At 37.3% G+C, this 20,376-nt stretch overlaps 1 protein-coding gene across 3 annotated transcripts in view; it reads right to left on the reverse strand.

Moving 5' to 3' along the window:
• ARHGAP15 (Rho GTPase activating protein 15) overlaps positions 1 to 20,376 on the reverse strand; it is a 659,666-nt gene that overhangs the window by 277,510 nt on the left and 361,780 nt on the right. For 2 of the 3 annotated variants that reach the window (XM_017342824.4, XM_089329237.1), the window contains one exon: positions 5,639 to 5,761. In XM_017342824.4, the coding sequence (XP_017198313.2) occupies positions 5,639 to 5,761 (123 nt within the window). Of the gene's footprint in view, positions 1 to 5,638; positions 5,762 to 13,257; positions 13,901 to 20,376 lie in introns of those variants that run through there. The other variant, XM_089329238.1, reaches the window with a different exon arrangement.

Consider the following 20,376-nt stretch of genomic DNA (forward strand, 5'->3'; position numbering starts at 1 on the left):
TATGAAATACATGAAACTTGTACAACCTAAATAAAATTAAAAATATATTTGATTATGTAACAATAAAAAATAACCTTTGTGAAAAAATAATATTCTGAAATAAAATGGTGCAGGAGATTATATATAGGTAGGGATCATTTCTACCAAAATAGATTTACAAGTCACTAAATAAAAACTGTTCAGTCCTAAAAAAAAAAAAAAAGAAAGAAAGAAGAAAGAAAGAAAGAAATGGACCCTAGAGACCATATAATTTTATAGCCAACTAAACAATTAAAATGTGTGAGTATAAATAAGATATTTTCATTTTTTATTTATTTTTTAAAATTTTATTTAAATTATACTAGTTTCATGTATTTCATATATACAGATTCAGGAACATAGTATACTTTGCACCATACCCTCCCTCCCACCTACACTCCAATACTTCTTCAACCTGCCTCTCTCATTCCAACTCTTAATTATTACAAAGATCTATTTTCAATTACTTAATGATAGTAAAGTTAACTCTACACTAATCAAAAGAGTTCAACAAATGAGATGAAGCAAAAAACCACTGTTCTTCAATGGAAGAGACAGGGCTATAAACAATCATCTAATCTCAAAATGTAATTGCACTCCAACATATTACATTTCAGGTACTCTATTAATTAACGTTTAACACTTCACCAAACACGAAGTTTAACAAGTAAAAAGCAAAAAGACCCTAGTTGAGAGGGAATATAGACAATGGAAATAAGTAATAATTGAATAGAAAACTGATCATTTTCCAATACAGTAATTTTAAAATAATCACAGATCATTAAAACTACAGTAGTAAAACATTCTTTTTATTTATTTATTTTTTTTTTGACAGGCAGAGTGGACAGTGAGAGAGGGAGAGAGAGAGACAGAGAGAAAGGTCTTCCTTTGCCGTTGGTTCACCCTCCAATGGCCGCCGCAGCCGGCGCACCGCACTGATTCGATGGCAGGAGCCAGGTGCTTCTCCTGGTCTCCCATGGGATGCAGGGCCCAAGCACTTGGGTCATCCTCCATTGCACTCCCGGGCCAAAGCAGAGAGCTGGCCTGGAAGAGGGGCAACCGGGATAGAATCCGGCGCCCCGAGCAGGACTAGAACCCGGTGTGCTGGCGCTGCTAGGTGGAGGATTGAGCCACGGTGCCGGCCGTAAAACATTCTTAACCATTGGTTTCACAAAGGTATAAAATAGGTTTTGCAAGACTATATTTCCAGAAATATGGGTAATTTTTTTTTTACGTTTTAGCTCCCACATGTAATGGAGAAAATGTGGCATTTGTCTTTTGGGCTTTGGCTTATTTCACTCAACATGTTGTCCTCCAGTTCCCTCCATTTTGCTGCAAAGGGTAGAATCTCATTCTTTTTTATAATTGAATAATATCCCATTGTGTATATATCCACATTTTCTTTATTCTTTCAAATGATCATGGAAACTATGCTTGATTCCAAATTTTGGCTATTATGAACATGTTTCTATGAACATGGTGAAACAGGTATCTCTGATACACTGTGTTCAAATATTTTAGGTATATAAAAATTATGGGATTCCTGGATCATGTGGCAGGTATATTTCTACTTTTTTTTTTTAAAATCTCCATACTGTTTTCCACAGTGGCTGCAGTAATTTACATTCCCACCAACAGTATAAAAGTGTTCCCCTTGGTCCACATTCTCCCAAGCATTTGGTAGTCTCTGTGTTTTGGATTTTAGCCATCCTGACGGGAGTGAGGTGATATCTCATTGTGGTTTTGATTTGCATTTTGTGATGGTTAGTGATGTTGATCATTTCTTCATATATTACTTGGCCACTTCTATTTCTTCTTTTGAGAACTGTCTATTAAAGTTCTTTGCCCATTTCTCAACTGCAATTTTGTTGTTGTTGTTGTTGTTGTTGAGTTTTTTGTTACTGATATATTTAGGATATTAATCCTTTGTCAGATAGGTGGTTGGCAAATATTTTTCCCATTCTGTTAGATATATCTGCACTCTATTGATCATTTCTTTTGCTATGCAAAAGCTTCTGAGTTTGATATCATACAATTTATTTAGTTTTCCTTTTGTTTCCTATGCTTTGGGGGTCTTGTCCAACAAGTTGTCCCCTACACCAAAGTCTTAGAGTGTTTCCTCTACATTTTCTTTAGGTGCATAGTTTCAGGTTTTAAATTTAAGTCTTTAATCCATCTGGAGTTGATTTTTGTACATGGTGAGAGGTATGGATCTAACTTCATTCTTTTACATATATAAATCCAGTTTTGCCAGCACCATTTGCTGAAGAGACTACCCTTACTCTTCTGTATGGTCTGAGCACTTCTGTTTAAAAATCAGTTGGCTGTATGTATGTGGATAATTTCTCAGCTCTCTATTCTATTCCATTGATCTATGTATCAGTTTTTATGCCAGTACCATCCTGTTTTAATTACTATAGCTTTGTAGAATGCTTTGAAGTCAGTTATTGTGATGCTTCCAGCTTGATTTTTCTTGTTCAGGATAGCTTTGCCTATTCTGTGTCTTTTGTGATTCCCTATGAATTTCAGGGTTGCTTTACCAAGTCCTGTAAAGAAAGTCATTGGTATTTTGATAGGAATTGCACTTATTATGTAGATTGTTTTAGGTAGTAAAGACAGTTTAATGAAAATGAGTCTTCTGATCCATGAGCAAGGAATATCTTTCCATTTTTTGTGTCTTTGATGATTTCATTCATCAATGAATGTTAGAGGGTAGCATTACTTTGATATTAAAACCAAAGACATAACACAAAAAGAAAACTATAGATCTATATCCTTAATGAACATAGATGCAAAGATTATCAATAAGATATTAGTAAATCAAATCCAAAACCACAGAAAAAGATCATACGTCACGATCAAGTGGGATTTATCCCAGAAACTCAAGGGTGGCTGAACATTCACAAATCAATAAACACCATAAATCACATCAACACAATGAAGATCAAAAATCATGTGGTCATCTCAATAGGTGCAGAGAAGGCATATGATAAGATCCAACACTCCTTCATGATGAAAACTCTCCACAAATTAGGTGTAGAAGGAACATTCCTCAAAATTATAAAGGCTATGTATCACAAACCAACAGCCAATATCTTACTGAATGGGGTAAAACTGAAAGCATTTCCCCCTAGATCTGGAACAAGACAAGGATGTCCACTTCCGTCACTCTCAATATAGTACTGGAAGCTTTAGTGAGAGCAATTAGCGAGGAGAAAGAAAGAAAGGGCACCAAAACTGGAAAAGAGGAAGTCAAATTATCCATGTTTGCAGATGATATGATGTTGTACATGGAAAACCTAAACACTCAACCAAAAAGCTGTTAGAATTTATAAAGTAATTCAGTGAAGTTGCAGGTTATAAAATAAACTCATAAACAATAGCTTTTTTGTATGCTAATGATGAACTCACAGAGAGAGAAATCACGAAAGAAATTCTATTCACAATAGCCACAAAAATCAAATATTTAGGAATAAATTTAACCAAAGAATTAACTTATTTGTTCTTAGCCAATTAAAATTACTGATTTTACTGTTTTCCTAAAAGTTTGCCTCAAGTATAATAAGAGATTGACTAAAACACTAAATGTCACTGAGTATTTTTTTAAAAAACGGCTTAATGTCTTTTATTCGGTTGAAAAAACCTCAGTGAAAGCCTTCAAAAAAAAGTTCACAGTTAAAATTGAAACAAGTCCAAGAAATGACTACATTTGCATAACCTGATCTGTATTTGGAAAAAAATTCCACTGAAGACAACAATGGAAGCTTATCCAATCAGAATTTCACATAGATTTTCCATAGCCCTACTAATGAATACTGACTCATTGGTCAGCTATGGTGAAAATTTAACGGAGCTCTAAGATAGGAAATGCATGCATCAGAGTGTGTTCAGTGGTGCCATTGCATCAGTATGAAAACTGCATAGGCATCCAGTTTCTCTGCTGCTTTCTGAGACCAATTCTAGAGCACGATCAAGAATTCTTAATTCTTTAGTTTTTTTTTTTTTTTGACTGCTGCCAGACCCAGCCACTGAATTTAACCACTTTGATTTTGCCTTAATCACAAAAATTTTGGACTTCATATGAAATTGGGATTCTTTGTGTTGTTAATTGTGTTTGATATGTTTCAAGATGGCAGATAAGCTGTAATTGAATCCCTTCCAAGAACAGGATGATTCCAAGGTGGAATTGATGGTACTAGCATGTTATTCTATGAAGTTGAAAATGTAGGGATTCAGTTTCTAAATAGTTCTAAATGGCACGTTAATTCTACTTCATAGAGTAAAAATCTGAGGGAAATTTCATTGAAAACAGTCACTAAAGCTAATCCCACATTTTCTACTCTATTAGTGATACATATGGTCATACTTCATAAAATTTCACCTTCTACAAATGGTTCTGAATGCCTGCTCATTTTGAGGACATGTTCACCTATTTCAAAATGGACTGAAACTGATAGACCAAATAGTTATTGCATAACATTTAAATAATCATCATTCTAAAGATTCCTGAAGAGTTCTGCAAAGGTCTGCCATCTTCCTGAGAAATGATTGTACATTTAATCACTTTTTTTTCAAAAAATTAGTCTTTCAACTTTCTTCTCAGGGTTAGTAGTTTATTTTAGTCCAATCTAAAATTTTTTCTTATATTTAATTTTCAAAAGATGTACATTTGAGAAACAAGGAGAATAATGGGCTTATGCATATGTTATCCTGTCAGGAAAATAATATATTTTGCCTGTATGATCTTTAGGGTGATTTTCTGTTATAGAAATCTACTGTATCATTGATTCTACCTATTCATCCATACATTGATCAATCTATCTGAAACACTAACAATAATGGATAATAATATTAATAGCAGAAGTCATTCATTACATACTTACTTATATTCCAAAAACTCTATTAAATGCTTGACATAGATTATCTCATTTATCTCTCTCAGTGGGAAAGCTGAGGCTCACAACGTTAGTACCAGCTCAGTGAAAATTCTAGTGAGTAACAGAACTAAGATCTGAATTCCAATTATCCTGATGTCAGAGACCATGTTTTTCTATTCTATTGGCTAAGATGGTTTAGGTTATTTCATTCTCTCCTTTGGTGTATTTGCCTAACTACCCAGTTCAGCACCAATTGAGCTTTTAGCCATCCTAGCATACCATATCCACAACTTCATGACACTAGTTTATCTCAGACTTTCTTCCTGGCACTGATTCATACTGTGAGTTGGGTGATCAGATAACTTATCCAAATCAGGATAATTTCTGAAAGTGAAAAGGGCTCCTGTTACTAAATAGATTAAGACAACAGGTGTCAACTGCTACTCTACAGGCATTTGGAGACATGAGGTCATTCTAGCCATCTACTAGGATAACTCTTGTCCATTCCTGGGCACAGCCTTGATCATCTGAGGTCAAAGCTAGATATTCTTCCAGTGATACCTGATGTATTTTCTTAGGATTTATTTTCTGGACTACAATTTTTTCCTCTGTTATGGAGCAGAACATTTAATAAGCATTGTAAGTAGGATAAAACATCATAATATTCCTTTAGAACTGCTTATCCAGGCACACAGTTACATTCTTTTGTTACAGTTACAGTACAAATATCAGATATTCTGTACCTTTAATAAGTCCTTTTTCTTGAAGAGTTTTCAGGGAAGGTCTTCGAGTAATAAACTTCTTTAATCTGCTTTTAACTCGGTTTTTGTCGCTTGTATCAGAAGCACTGTGATGCAGTCGGAACACTGCAGATTAAAAAAAATGTCAGAGGCTTTCAGTAAATTTCCTCTTTATTATTATTACTTTATGCAAATATTAATAGAAAACAGTAGTTATGGAACAACTACCTGAATTAACAGCTCAGGCCCTTCAGTCTAGACAGGGCATATGAGTAAAATTTGCCCCCATGGAATTATTAGTTCTGATGCAACATGAATGTGCAATGAGAATGGTGTTGGTTCCTTGTATTAAGAATTTATCTTCACTTTTATTTCCTTATATTTAATACTGTAACCTTTATCTAGATAATTCCACCTATCTGTATCTATACAAAAAATGTGACTAAAATAAAAAAGATTCATCTAAATTAGGGAGGAACCTCTTTAACATTGTTAATTTCAATTAAGCCTGATTATATATTATCACTATGTAATTGCAGGCATTTTCAAAGGCCTTGCTTGCTGAAGTAATTCAATCAGTCTTTAAAAATATATTTCTTTATGAGAGAGAGAGAGAAAGAGAGAGAGAGAGTTATCTCCCATCTGCTGGTTCACTTCCCAAATGCTCACAATACACAATAGCTAGGGCTGGGCGAGGCCCAAGCCAGGAACCAGAAACTCAATAGGCCTCCCAAATAGGCGGTTGGTACCTAAGTACTTCAGCTACCTCTCCTGTCTCTCAGAGTTTGCATTAATAGGAAATAGGAATTTGAAGAGGAGATGGAACTGGAACCCAGGCACTCTGCCTCAATACCATTCACAGGCACACAAAGAGGCATCTTAACCACTATGCCAACACCCCTGCCTCTCAATCTTTTTCATCTAAAGTGATTTGTATTCCTGTAGAAGGTTTTTATTACTTTATTTACTGACGTATAATTACCACCTCTAGGTAAAATTTAGAAATACAAATTTGCCTCAAACATGTTTCACATCTTCATCAGTTGGCTAGCCTCAGCTTCTTGTTTTCAGCTTTATGTTCAAACTCCAGTGCGTGTCAAATTCATTCACTAACAAAATTTGCTATCTACTGATCATCAGGATTCATGCTACAGACTGTGAATTTAATAATGAATTTAACACATGGGTTCTTGATTTCCCTTAAGTGAAGTCTAAATACATTTAAGTGTTTTATGAATTACTGAGGGCAATTTGCTGTGTTCGAAGACAAATACAGATTGTAACTGGGGCCTCCCTTCCACTATTTTAGCCAAAGTTTTGACATAATTTGTGGATTTGAGCCACTTTATTAGATAATATTCTTATAAAACTTTGGTCTGGTTTTAAGACTAATAGAAGCCTTATTATAACTGCTGAAGTATGGATATTGTTTCATCCTCCATCCCCTAGCTTGCAATACAAAACAATGATGAACTTGAGTTAGCAAGAAGGAGAGTTAAGGTGAAGTGCAAACCTGGGAAGGACAGGAGGAGAAAAACATCCTGCCTGCCTTCTAAATGTGAGGAGGGTAGAGTTTTATTTTTAAATTATGTCTAAAATTTTGGTTATCACATGGGACTAGGTGCTGTAAATTACTGAACAGAGACAATGCTTAAACTGGCCATAATAATATTTTATACAACCTAAAAGCAGGATTTCCAAACTTTTGGCATTTAAAAATTATTTATTTATTTATTTCTATCTTATTTGACAGACAGAGGGTCAGACACAGAAATCTTCATTGGTTGGTTTATTCCTCAAATGCCCACAGCAGCTGGGACTGGACCAGGCCAAAGTCAGGAGCCAGGAGCCAGGGACTGAGTCCAGGTATTCCATTTGGGTGCTGGGGGCCCATACACTTGAGTCATCATCTGCTGTCCCCCAGGTTGCACATTAGCAGGAAGATGGCTTGAAAGCAGAGGAGAGATGACTTCAACCAGGCACTCTAATATGGAATATGATCATCCCGAGCGGCATCTTAACCACTGTACCAACCGCCTATTCCTCAGCCACTGACATTTTGGAACAGAGAATTCTTTGCTGTTGGAGGCTTTTTTTATGCAGGCTGTGTAGGATGTTTGGCAGCCTCCCTTGTATTTATACAATGATACACCAGCAATCTTCCCTCCTCAACTGTGGCATTCAAAAATGTCTCCAGACATTATCAGATGTCCCTACTGAGGATACAAACTTGCTACCTATTGAGAATTACTGCCATAAACAATTAGAAAATTTATAGGACCTTATGCTTAAGTGTTCTTTTATTGGTGTTCTATCTATATACTGAGAAAGTATAAAGGAACTGTGAAAACCAAGCAAACAAAAGAGGACACACACATACACACACACACACACACACACACACAAGAGAACCTCAACAAGTTTGTGGATGGGTAGACATTGTGGTATAGCATTTTACAGCACTACATGGGCTGCCCACAATTCAATATCAGAGTACTGAAATTGAGTACCACCTTTGATTCCAATTTGACTTCCTGCTAATGTGCACTCTGGGAGGCCACAGCTAATGGCTCGAGTACTTGGATTCTTGGCACCTGTGTAGGAGACAGCTGGAGTTCCTGTCTCCTGGTTTCAGCTTAGCCGAATTTTAGATGTCGTAGGCATGTGGGGTGTGAACCAGTGGATGGAAGATCTCCCTGTCTCCATCTCTCCCTGTCTGCCATGATGCCTTGTCAAGTGTGAAATTAAAAGATGAGCTTATTTTAGCACAAAACTTTTTTTTTTTTGACAGGCAGAGTTAAACAGTAAGAGAAAGAGAGACAGAGAGAAAGGTCTTCCTTTCGTTGGTTCACCCCCTAAATGGCTGCTATGGCTGGCACGCTGTGCCGATCCAAAGCCAGGAGCCAGGTGCTTCCTCCTGGTCTCCCATGCGGGTGCAGGGCCCAAGCACCTGGGCCATCCTCCACTGCCTTCCCAGGCCACAGCAGAGAGTTGGACTGAAAGAGGAGCAACCAGGACAGAATCCGGCACCCCAACCGAGACTAGAACCCGGGGTACCGGCGCCACAGGTGGAGGATTAGCCAAGTGAGCCATGGCGCCAGCCCTGCACAAAACTTTTGAAAACCATACAAATAAGTGTTCCTCAAAAGGTTCAAGGAAAATTTACGCATGGATTTAAAGTTTTTTACACCAAAATAAACGTATCTATTAATTCCAATTTCCACAAATCTTTTGAAGTACCTTAGAGTATGCATATGTGTGATCATCTCTATATCTATCAGTAGCTATCTATTAAGTGAACAAATGAAAGTATAAAAAATGAAATATGGAAGAACAGAAGTATAATTACTACTATGTGAGGAAGGTTAATGGGTCCATCACTTAAAAAGGTTGGACTGGGACCAGTGAGGAGGCATAGCGGGTTAAGCTGCCACCTACAGTGCAGGCATCCCATATGGGAGCCCGTCCAAACCCAGCTGTTCCACTTCTGCTCCAGCTCCCTGCCAATCTGCCTGAGAAAGTAGTGGAGGATGACCTCCGTGCCTGGGCACTGGCCACCAATGTGGGAGACCTGGAAGAAGCTCCTGGCTCTTGGCTTCAGCCTGGCCCAGCCCTGGCCATGTAGCCATTGGGAAGTCAACCAGTGGATGGAAATCCTCCCTCTCTCTCTGTTTCCCCTCCTCTTTTTGTAATTCTCCCTTTCAAACAAGTAAAATAAATCTAAAAATTAAAAAGGCTGGGACTCAATGCTATCAATTAGTGCATCCCAATTATTGTGCCTGGAAGCATAATTTCTACGGGTTTGACTCATGGTCATACAGTTCAACCAGGGAAGCCTAACTTTCGCATAGCCTTTGGCTGAGAGCAGTCATCTATTTCTTCTGTTTTCATTTCTACATGTACCTTAACTTAAATAGTTTAAGAAGCCCTTCTTGCTTTTACTATGCTATTTGATTTAATTGCCACTTGTCACGTAGGACTCCTAAGCGTTGGAAATGCAGCTTGTGTCATGTATTCAAATGCTAATGTAGGGGCTGGCATTGTGGCACACTGGGTTAAGCTACTGCCTGCAATGCCAGCATCCCATTTGAGTGCGGTTCAAGTCCTGGCTGCTCTACATCCAATCCATCTCCTTGCTAACACACTTGGGAAAAGCAGTGGAAGATGGCCCAAGTCCTCAAACTCCCGTTGCCCCTATGGCAGACCTGGATGGAGTTCTAGGCTCTTGGCTTTGGCCAGAACCAGCCTTGGCCATTGCAGCCATTTTGGGGAGTGAACCAGTAGATGGAATATCTGTCTCTCTGTCTCTGTAACTTTGCCTTAAAAATGAATTAAAACAGGGGCCGGGGGCTGGCGCTGTGGCACAGTGGCGCAGTGGGTTAACGCCCTGTCCTGAAGCGCTGGCATCCTAAATTTGCACCGGTTCGAGACCCGGCTGCTTCTTCCAATCCAGCTCTTGGCTGTGGTCTGGGAAAGCAGTAGAAGATGGCCCAAGTCCTTGGCCCCTGCACCCACGTGGGAGACCTGGAAGAAGCTCCTGGCTCCTGGCTTCGGAGCGGCACATCTCCAGTCATTGCAGCCATCTGGGGGGTGAACCAGTGGATGGAAGACCTCTCTCTGTCTCTAACTCTCTCTGTACTCTGTCTTTCAAATAAATAAAATAAATCTTAAAAAAATAAATTAAAACAACATTTTTTGAAAAACAATAGATACCAGTGTTGTTGCCTAAAGGCTAAAATCACTGCCTGTGTGTGTCCTGAATGCTCCACTTTCAATCGAGCTCCTGGCAATTGTCTGGGAAAAGCAGTGGAAGATGGCTCAAGTGTTTGGGCCTCTCACACCCATGTGGGAGACCATGTTGAAGCTCCTGGCTCCTGGCTTCAGCCTGGCCCAGCCCTGGCCATTAAGGTCATCTGGAGAATAAACCAGAGGATGGAAGATTTCTCTCTCTCTCTCCCTCTTTCTCTGTAACTCTGAATTTCAGATCAATAAATAAAGTTTTAAAAAATAATTTAACATTCTCAATTAAATGAAATATATTATTAAAATTTATATTGTCAGGACATATCTTTTTACTTTCTAAAATGTAGCAATCAGAAGATTTTATATTACACATATGGCTCAAATTATATTTCTAGACAAGGCTGTTAGATGATAAAAAAGTAAACACAAATTGTCTATCACTATATACATGGCAGTGTTATATTTAACTGTTATGGATAAATGTATATGGGTAGCATAATTACAATACAGCATGGCAAGAAGCTCAATAGAAGTACAAAAGCCTAAGGAGTCTAGAGTAAGAATTGACCTCAGGTTATTTTGGAGAAATAGCAAGTGCTCTTAGAACCCAAGCAAGCAAAAATTTCTTCTGATAGAATGAGTATCAGGGATTAACTGATTCCAAGATTGTGTGACTAGAAGAGTTGGTCAGAACATCTTCATATACTGCCCTTATATGATATTCCACCCAACTTTCATTTAGGTCCAGCCGCTGCAGTGACTACCAGGGGTGTATGATCCATTTTAATTGATAACTGTAGTCAACATTCCACAGAGCTAATCTCTAATGTTGGATTGTTGGATGCTGAACATTGCCATTGGAGGGTGAACCAACGGCAAAGGAAGACCTTTCTCTCTGTCTCTCTCTCATTGTCCACTCTGCCTGTCAAAAAAAAAAAAAGTACTTTGCATGTTAAAGCATGTACAAGCACACAGTATTGATGCCAGATTATGAAAATGAATGAATGTAATGAATAATTGTGTAGTGGGTTCTATCTTTTTGGAACCCCCTAGGTATCCTTGTGATAAGAGTCTTTAATCTTATATGTATAATATGTAATTGCATACACACACATGCCATTTGGCTCTACATATGAGATATATATGTAAGGTATATTGGCTTTTCAAAGAAAATAGGAATATGTTTTTATGTGCTTTATCTTGTTTCTGTTTCACTCGTACTGAGGAACCAGTCTTGGATATGATTACACAGCTTTCAACATAGCCAAACCCTCCAAAGTCGCCTCTAATGATGACTTTCCTGGAGACAGAGTAGAGCATCAACTTCCATTTCCTGATGCCATAAATAATATTCCTCAGATGACAAGTCAAATTACAAGGTCTTTGCCATCATTCATTCCACTCATTTTGTTCTAAGAAGAGTTATGCGGAACTTAAAGTTAATGGATGACTGTAATATATGGCATACTTTTTATTAACCAAATAACTTGAAAGCACCATAAATACAGAATAAAACTGTAAGAAACGCATGGTTGTAAAGCAAGGTCCATCTTTGGGCCCCTGAAAACAGCAGTAAAAGTCTGAATATTGTGGTTTACAAATCTGATTTTAACAGCCAAACTTATAAAACAGTTTATGCTTTTCTGTTGTCAAGGGAGAAAAATCTGCCAAATTGTTCATTTTAAGTAAATACAACATAACCAATTAAGGAAAGCAAAATTTAAACACATGCCTATGATAATCAGGACATAGTTTGCTTCTGATTTCACTACTGATTTTAACAGAACAGTATTCCTTCCATTTTCCCACAGCACCCAAGTGACCCCACACATACTTTTAGAAACTTGTAATCACACAGTGCAAATAAAAGGACACTTTACTGGAAAATACACAGTGTGGTACAATAATCCATCATTTATGAAAAATAGAATTCAGTCTTTTCTTTTTCCTCAGAGATTCAACTACTTTTTGAGGATGAAGCTTCCTGCAGTTTAAAGATTTATGTTAAGCCAATGAGCAGTTTTTTTCCATTCCCATTTAAACTTTTTATTCAAAAATGAGAACAAACAAAAGAGATATGAGTTTAAATTCCAAAGCATTTAATCTGATTCACATAGAAGACCAGAGGAATCACTCTTAATTCTACATATTTTCACCTCCATGAATAATTAACCTGAAGTGTGCCAGAATTGTGGGAATTCTAGAATTTACTTGCATTTCCTTTATGTTTTCCTTTCTTTTTTCCATTGTTAGGTGATCTTTCCTTTGTATCCCAAACAAATAGCATATTTTTCAAAGACTAAGGATTATGAATAACAATATGCAATTTAAGTCTCAACAGACGCAGGCCAAAAGTATTAGCTCTAAGCACTGTTCTTAACCAGTTGAGAGATTTAATTGGTGCTAAAGCTGCTCTCACCAGAAAAGTGTTAGGATGGAGAGCTTTCTGAGATGTTAGGATAGTGAGCTTTCTAAGATGATCTTCGCTTAATAGCATTACATATGAGAGCAGGCATTAGCCCAGCACAAGTTTTATACCTGACACAGCTACTATGATGTGAAACCCCTCCTTAGAAGTAGGAATGCTTATTGTACTGGGTAGCTTTGTATATTTATTTTCCCATTTTAGTGATGGGAGTGGGAATTTGCACAGTTTGGGCAATAAACATCTACTACCACTCTATTAAGGGTGTGGGAACCACAAAAGAAAAACCCCCAAATCTTCCAGAATCTAACAATTTGGATAATATGATCCAATTGTGCATCTGCCAGAACTTCTCTTGCTGGGGACCTTATTTTGAAATATCTGCTTTTCCTGCCAAACTGCTGTTCGCGCGGTATTCCCATGTTACAATTTCATGTTGTTATTATTATTTTTTTTTATTTTGGAAACACCAGGACAGCTAACATTTCAGACATGTTGTTATAGAAAAGCAGTCATTACCCTTCAGAAACGCCATTACAAACAGCCCTCTAGTCTACTTGTTCTCACTTTGCTGGTGAGGTTTTACATAGGCATCAATGTCAGGTGTAGATAGACAGTTTTCTTTGCAGTTGAGAACTCCCAACACTTTCGTTCAGTTTCAGGGGTCAGGGCATTGCTGGCGGCCCTTATTTGGTACAACCACCTTACTACATTTAGTGTCCAGAACAGGAGATGCAGAGAGCAATGACAAAACAAGGTTATGTCAGGTTCTTTACCCTGGACATTCCAAAACACTTCTCAAACCATCACAGGGATTACATAACAATGTACTGAGTTGTCTTCTCTCATACTTTCCAACAAAACTTGCCTGTGTGTGGAATTACCCTGTTTTACCACTTTCTAAGTTACTTAACCAAGAGCACCTTACCCAGCTTTGACTGAAAGCAGAAATAAAATGCATTAAATTCCTTTTCGGCCTCCTGCCTGATTCCTCTTCAGGGCTTCTGCACTTGTGCTAATTCACGGGATGTAATAAATACTGCTTTGCCCTTTCCAGCATGCAGTCTTCGAGCTCTCAGAAGTTTGCACATAATTCCCTGTGTCAGAGTGGGCAGAAAGGCTAAGTTTTGGCTTAATGTACTGTTGGCCATTTAATATCTTTTTTTCCCACATGCTCAATTGTAAATAGAAGTCATAATTTCACCCCCTAACTTGTGGCCTGAGAAAGTAAGTTATTGAAACTTTAAGTGACTTACTCGAAGCACAGATCATGATTAAATCTGGAAATAATTGAAAGAGGGAATGCAGGACATTTTAACAGCAGTATTTTGTTTTAACTACTTAATGCCTGCTGTGACATTGTGGAAATACTAACTAAATGATTGGATTCCTGATAGAAAGTTTTGTGCACATTATCTGAAGAGATTTCAAAGGGTTCATGGAAGACTGGAAGAAAAGATATGTTTATATTTGTGTAAAAACTTTTCCAAAACCATATATAGGTATTTTCAAAATATACATTTGCCATGAACCTCTGAAAATTCCTTGTGTAACTACATGTCAATTTTTTGTGCCAAAATAAATATATTTTCATTCCATTTTCTATGAACTTTTTGAAGTTCATAATTTATATTCATATTTATGCTCTACTCATTTAAGAAGAATTCACACAATGAAAGTGTTCACTTTTAGACTAAATTAAGTAATTTAGATAGTCAAAGGTCATGACATTTTTACATTTTCAGAGTCAATAAAGGGCTGACAATCTACTAGCATTCAACCTTAGAGAAAGTCTAAAGCTACTTTGCTAGTAATAGCATATCCATGTCTTCCACCCATAATGCATTCACCTATGATGTAGTCTTCACTGTATTTCTATGGGTAAACTTAGTGTTTTTTACTTTGCTGATAACGCATCTTACATGTGCTACATAGTGATGTATTTCTCTAGTATAACACAGGGTATTCTTTTGAAATATTATAACATTTAGCATAGCTTCTAATTGTATAATGAGTATTTTTGATGATGATTACTTCAATACATATGACAATTGATTATATAATCATAACAATTTTTCTTCCAATGTAAATTTATTTGGAGCTATAATTTGAAAAGATTACTGCGTCATAGGTTATGGAAATAATACATTTTCAGATAAACCAAAAGAAAGAAGAAAAAAAGATATGATATTTAAATACTAAAAATCTATTGCATCTAGAAAGATACACAATTACATTTCTTCCTATAACAGAATCAGTCATGCTGTAATATGTAAAGATTCAGGCCATGAAGACATTCTATTGACTAAATATTTTATCTTGTCTTCTTAAGACTTGATAGAGTGTCAGTAAAATTTTGTGACTTAAGAGCTGTTCAAAACTTTGATAAATTTGTTAATAAAGTAAGTGGTTACTGAGTTAAGGCAGTAGTCGATTTTTAAAAGCCAAATTACTAAAAAAGAAAAAAAAATCATAGGGCATTAATCCACATAAAGGGCACTATGAAGAAGAAATATGTTTTCCACGAGGAAAGATTATATATTAAATACAGGAATAACTACTCTTCTAGTGATAGAAAACAGGCCACAGCCAAGTTAAATGAAAAGAGCCTTATGGATCACTGTAACTATCGACTAGTCCACGAACAGAAAAAAAAAATAGAGTTGTAGGTTATTAAAACACAGAGGTAACACCATGGCAGGGGTCTAGAAAATTTACATTGAGATTTCTGTGAAAAAGAAGTAAAATTGGAGAACAGAATAATATACATATTTGAAAATATTGGTTCTGATATCTTATCTCAGAGTGTAGATCACTCTTAGCAGAGTTTGAATAGCTTAATATTTAGATCCTCTCTCCAGATTTATGGTGAGAGCTACTAGTAGGTATACTGTGTATGCCTTTGCTGCACATTTGTGAAAAACATATGTAAAGATATATTCTCAGTGGGCACAGAGGCAAGTAACACAGGGAAACATTGCAGTTTTTGCTTTAAATCTCTAAACCACTGGACTTGGGGAGTATCCTTAGAAAAAAATTTGCTACTGTGCATCCTGAATGTTTCAAACATAAAATTTAAGCCAGACAGAAATATATATGAGAAGCACAGGTAGTCTGAGAGATATTTTAAAACCAAATAATCCAGAGGTTAAAGGTAAGTGTTTATTTAGATTATATATATATATATATATATATGTATGATTCTTCTTTCTAAAATTGTCTTAATTTCCAGTCTAACTAGCTAATCTGAGTATCCCAACATTGTATTTATTATGAATAAGGACATGTTATGTGTTACTTGCTATGTGATCAGGAACTTGCTAAACACATTATATCTCATTTAAATCCTATAATCATTTAATGTGTTAGGTTCTATCATTATTGTCCATTCCACAGATTAGAAATCTGAGGTTCAAGAAGGTTAAATCATGTAGCAAATAAATGGTAGAATTCAGGGCTGTCTGATTCCTGCCCCAATATCCTGCCTCTCCATCTGTTTGGCAACGCTGTGAACGTGTCTGGGACTCAGAGAGACAGTAATAGTCCCAAGCATGCTCAAGTATTTTCAACCTAGGCTATTAAATCATCTGCTTATTGAAACTGTGGGTAGGTGGTGTGCATTATTTTTATAGACTTGAGAGGTAAAGTGAATTGCCTTGGATGAGATGAGTGAATCACAGGACAGCAGTGAAGCTGATAGCTGAATACTCTCCGGATTGCCAGTCATAATGGTTGAAGCAGGCATCTGGCTAGTAGAGAGCTGTAACCGCCATGTGTATGCATTGAGCTCTGATGCAAGGCTGCATCTTGGCAGAAGGTGAATCACTCAACATGCTCCAGATGGCTGTGTATAGCAAGAAAAGAAGGAACAGAGAAGTAGAGATGTAGTTGGGGATTGCAGTTCCCTTTTAGGCAAAGTGGCTAGCAACCTAGCCAGATCTCTCAATTTCACTCCTGCCATCACACTATCTTTTTCAGACTGTCAGACGCACACTTATCTCACAATAGTGTAAACGAACACATTCACTTCTACAACCTCCTTAGTGCTTCTCTCAGTAAAGCAGGAACTCTCATTCTTCTCTATACCCAGTCCCATAGTTCAGTGGCTTCATTCATGGTTGCTTCAAAGGAACTGAGTATGAGAGTTTAGGATCAGCACTTAGGGGGGAAAGTAGATAAGAACCATTGATATGGCTTCCTTCCAACTGTTAATGCCATTCTTTTTATACAAAAAAAGTGTTTTTTTTTCTCTCTCTCTTTTGAGTACTATAGGCTTTGGATTTTGAATTTTAACTGTGCCAGTTAATGTAGCATTTTATTCAAGCTTTTTAAAGTTTGTTTTTTGTTTTTTTTTTTGCCTCTATTTCTTCAACTGTTGAACATGGAGTTAATAAAAGCCATGCCAAGGATTGCTGTGTAACTTAAATGCCCCAGTGTATGCCAAACATCCATCACAAAATCTACTGCACAATAATTATGTCATGAATGCTAACAATTATTACTAATTTTAAGGTTATTATAGGTGTCCTGTATTATTATCATTGCAGCAATAATCAGTAAGTAAATGGAACACATATTATTAGAAAGTACCCTCCTCATTCTCTGTCCCAGCACCTCTCATTTTTTCAGTATATCTGGTATTATTAGATTATGCCCATATATATGAGTATATGTTGCATACGTATGTATAGTTATTGACTGTTATTTGGCTCTTAGTCTAAAAAAATGTATACAATCCCAAGCATTACCTGTGATTAATTTCTGCCAGGTAGAGTGTATTTCAAGACTCTGAACATGTGTTAAAATCATTGGGTTTTGAAGAACTATCCATTAACGACTTTCTGAACTGTGACAATGGATATTGACAGTGCTTGTCAGACTAAACCACTATTGATTGGCTCACATCATGTGTATAGCAAAACCAATTTCTTTCAAGTGCTTCTTCCTAACTGAAATACATTATTGTAGCCTTCCTCTCTGTTTATTATAACACCCAAGCTCATCCCATGTAGCACATCCAGCAGAAAGGTTTCACAATGAAGGAAGCAGCAAACTGCAACAGAGAGAAGTGAAGGCACTTAGCAATCCAAATGCTCTTGTACTGTAAGTTGCTATTTCTTTTGAAAATATTGATTCCTCGCAGAGTCTTTGTTTTTATTTTACAATCCACTGGAAGAAGGAATGATCATGGGCTACAGAGCTATTTTGCTATTGTTTAATGACCCTGTGACTCTCATGGTTTCTACCCCTGAAAGGAACTTAATTTTAAGTATTGTGTATATGTTTAAGCTGTGGGAAAGAAAGTGTTTATGTTGGGTCAGTGCTTGTCTGCCCATAAACATACATAGCCACACACACACACACGCACACGCACACACACATACAAGTGTCTTTTCCTAGACCTTAGAATATGTGCTTATCGAGTGACTTTGGGCATATGCTACATATTGTACAGTTTTATACTGAATTTGCATTGTGTACTTCGTCCCAGGAGGGCACATGTCTTAGTCAAACAACACTCTACATAACAAAGAGTAGCTCTCACAATACCCCAAGAGTGGGAAGAATTCCAGAGTTTTTTTTTGTTTTTTTTTTTTTTTTTTTTTTTTTTTTTTTTAGCTTTACTTGAAAATATCATCATTAAAGCAAATGCAAAAGAAGTCTCTTGCACAAGCTCTGGCTTTAGAGGGTTAAGACGCATCCCAGAGCTCAAAAAGCATCCCTCTTAAAGCGCTCAGGGTTTACTGCATGCAAACACATGGGGCACATAGGGTATTCTCAGGGTATTTCTAAAATTCCTAAAAGTATCACCTCTCTTATCAATATGATCCTTTTCCAAAAAGCTCATGAGAGTTGCTGTGATGATGAAAACAGAGGTGACTTTCAGTTTACTCTACAAACGCTTTAATTATATCTAATATGGTACTGCCCACTGCTTTCCCACTCCAAAGACGCCTGGAAATTTAAAGGAAAAAATTGCCAAGAAGGCTGACAAATGCTAGCAGAGCAAAGCGTATCATCCTTCAAAGCCTGTTCTTAAGCCACGAAGTTCCAAGTATAGTGAACGCCCTAGACAAGGATTTCTGAGATAAGGATTTGTTTGAATGGTGCCTCTTACACTACGCCTTGGCCCAGGAAAATGGCTGTGCTCAGCACCCTGGGCCCTGCCCTGCCTCTGGCCCCTTTGCTGTGGCCTTCTCACACCCCTCACCCCCACATTCCCTAGCACTGACACAGGCTCCTGGCCTTGGGCCCATTTTCTTTGCACTGTCTGCCGAGCTTGCTCTGTCCTCAGGAATGGCTGCTCTTCCGAGTGGTAGCCTCCCTTGCCATTTTCTGGGCATCAGAGATCAGGAAATGTCAGGCTACGGCCAGTTTGTCTCTCACAAAACAGTTTGGTTGGGTCAGAACCCTCCATTAAGAGAATCATTTTGACATAAGCTCTAAGCTATTTGCTCCAAACTGTGCGTGCGAAGCTCTGGGCCCCTCCCCCACAGGAAGTGCATTGAAACTGCAAAGTGTGCACTGAGCACATCTGAGGACACAGTATGTAGTCTCCGGCTAAGTGATCAGGGGGAGTGGGGTGGTTTGTCCTCACAAATACTGACAGACAGCTGCAGTTTGCAGCTGGCAGGGAGTTTATGTTCGCTAAACAAAGATCTAGCTGGAGCCCGGTGAATACTTGGCTCTATTGGAATAATCATAATTCATAACATACATTTCTAAAGAAGGAGAAAAACTAGGAAAAGACCCAGAAAGACCCACAGCATTCTGTCACTTGATGTGGTCTGGATATAGGCTGTTTTATTTGTTGTCCATTTTTAAATCCATTTGGATCCTGTATGGAGAAAGGGGTCGCCATGTCTGTTACAAATAAAACCGGGTTCTGCTTTGTGGCTTCCTTTTCTGATTAACTCTTCCTTTCATTAAAAAGTCGTGATGGGAAATGTACTTACTGCCAAAACCCAAGTGTTATCCCAAATATTTTATTTGTTTTCCTAAATGAGTTAATTATGGTAAAATTGCCAAGCTTTTTTTTTTCTTTCCTTTTTCTGTTTTTGACCGTCAGATAACCCCATTCTTGGGCACAGTTCATGCTGTAGTCTCAAATACATGAAATACTAAATGTGGAGGGAACTTGAGAGCACATAGAGCAAATATTCCTAGTTTTTATATGAGGTAAGGACACCTGAATTATTGAAGCATCTTGCCCAAGATCACATAGTTAGTGAAAACAGAGTAGAGTCAATCTAGATTTCTTAATCACCATTTTTTTTTGATGCCTCTCAATTCCCAGACTTAAGTTCATGAGAAAAACTATTCTTTAATCCAGAAGAATATTCCAGAGAAAACCATTCTTGAGGCGCCCACTACTGGTCCAGTTCTTCGAGTAACTAGGAATTGGGGATTGACTCCAAATGCAGTAGTTGCCATCAATTAATTCTGCTGTATTCCAAATATTTAGGATGGGGGCATTTTAAATATGATATGGAAATATACTTAAATTTATATGTATATTTACGCATAACAATGTTTTTTTTTTTGACAGGCAGAGTTAGACAGTGAGAGAGAG

The sequence above is a fragment of the Oryctolagus cuniculus genome, chromosome 3 (assembly GCF_051225735.1).
Source record: "Oryctolagus cuniculus isolate XC-2025 breed Fujian yellow rabbit chromosome 3, ASM5122573v1, whole genome shotgun sequence".
In the NCBI taxonomy this organism is placed as follows: domain Eukaryota; kingdom Metazoa; phylum Chordata; class Mammalia; order Lagomorpha; family Leporidae; genus Oryctolagus; species Oryctolagus cuniculus.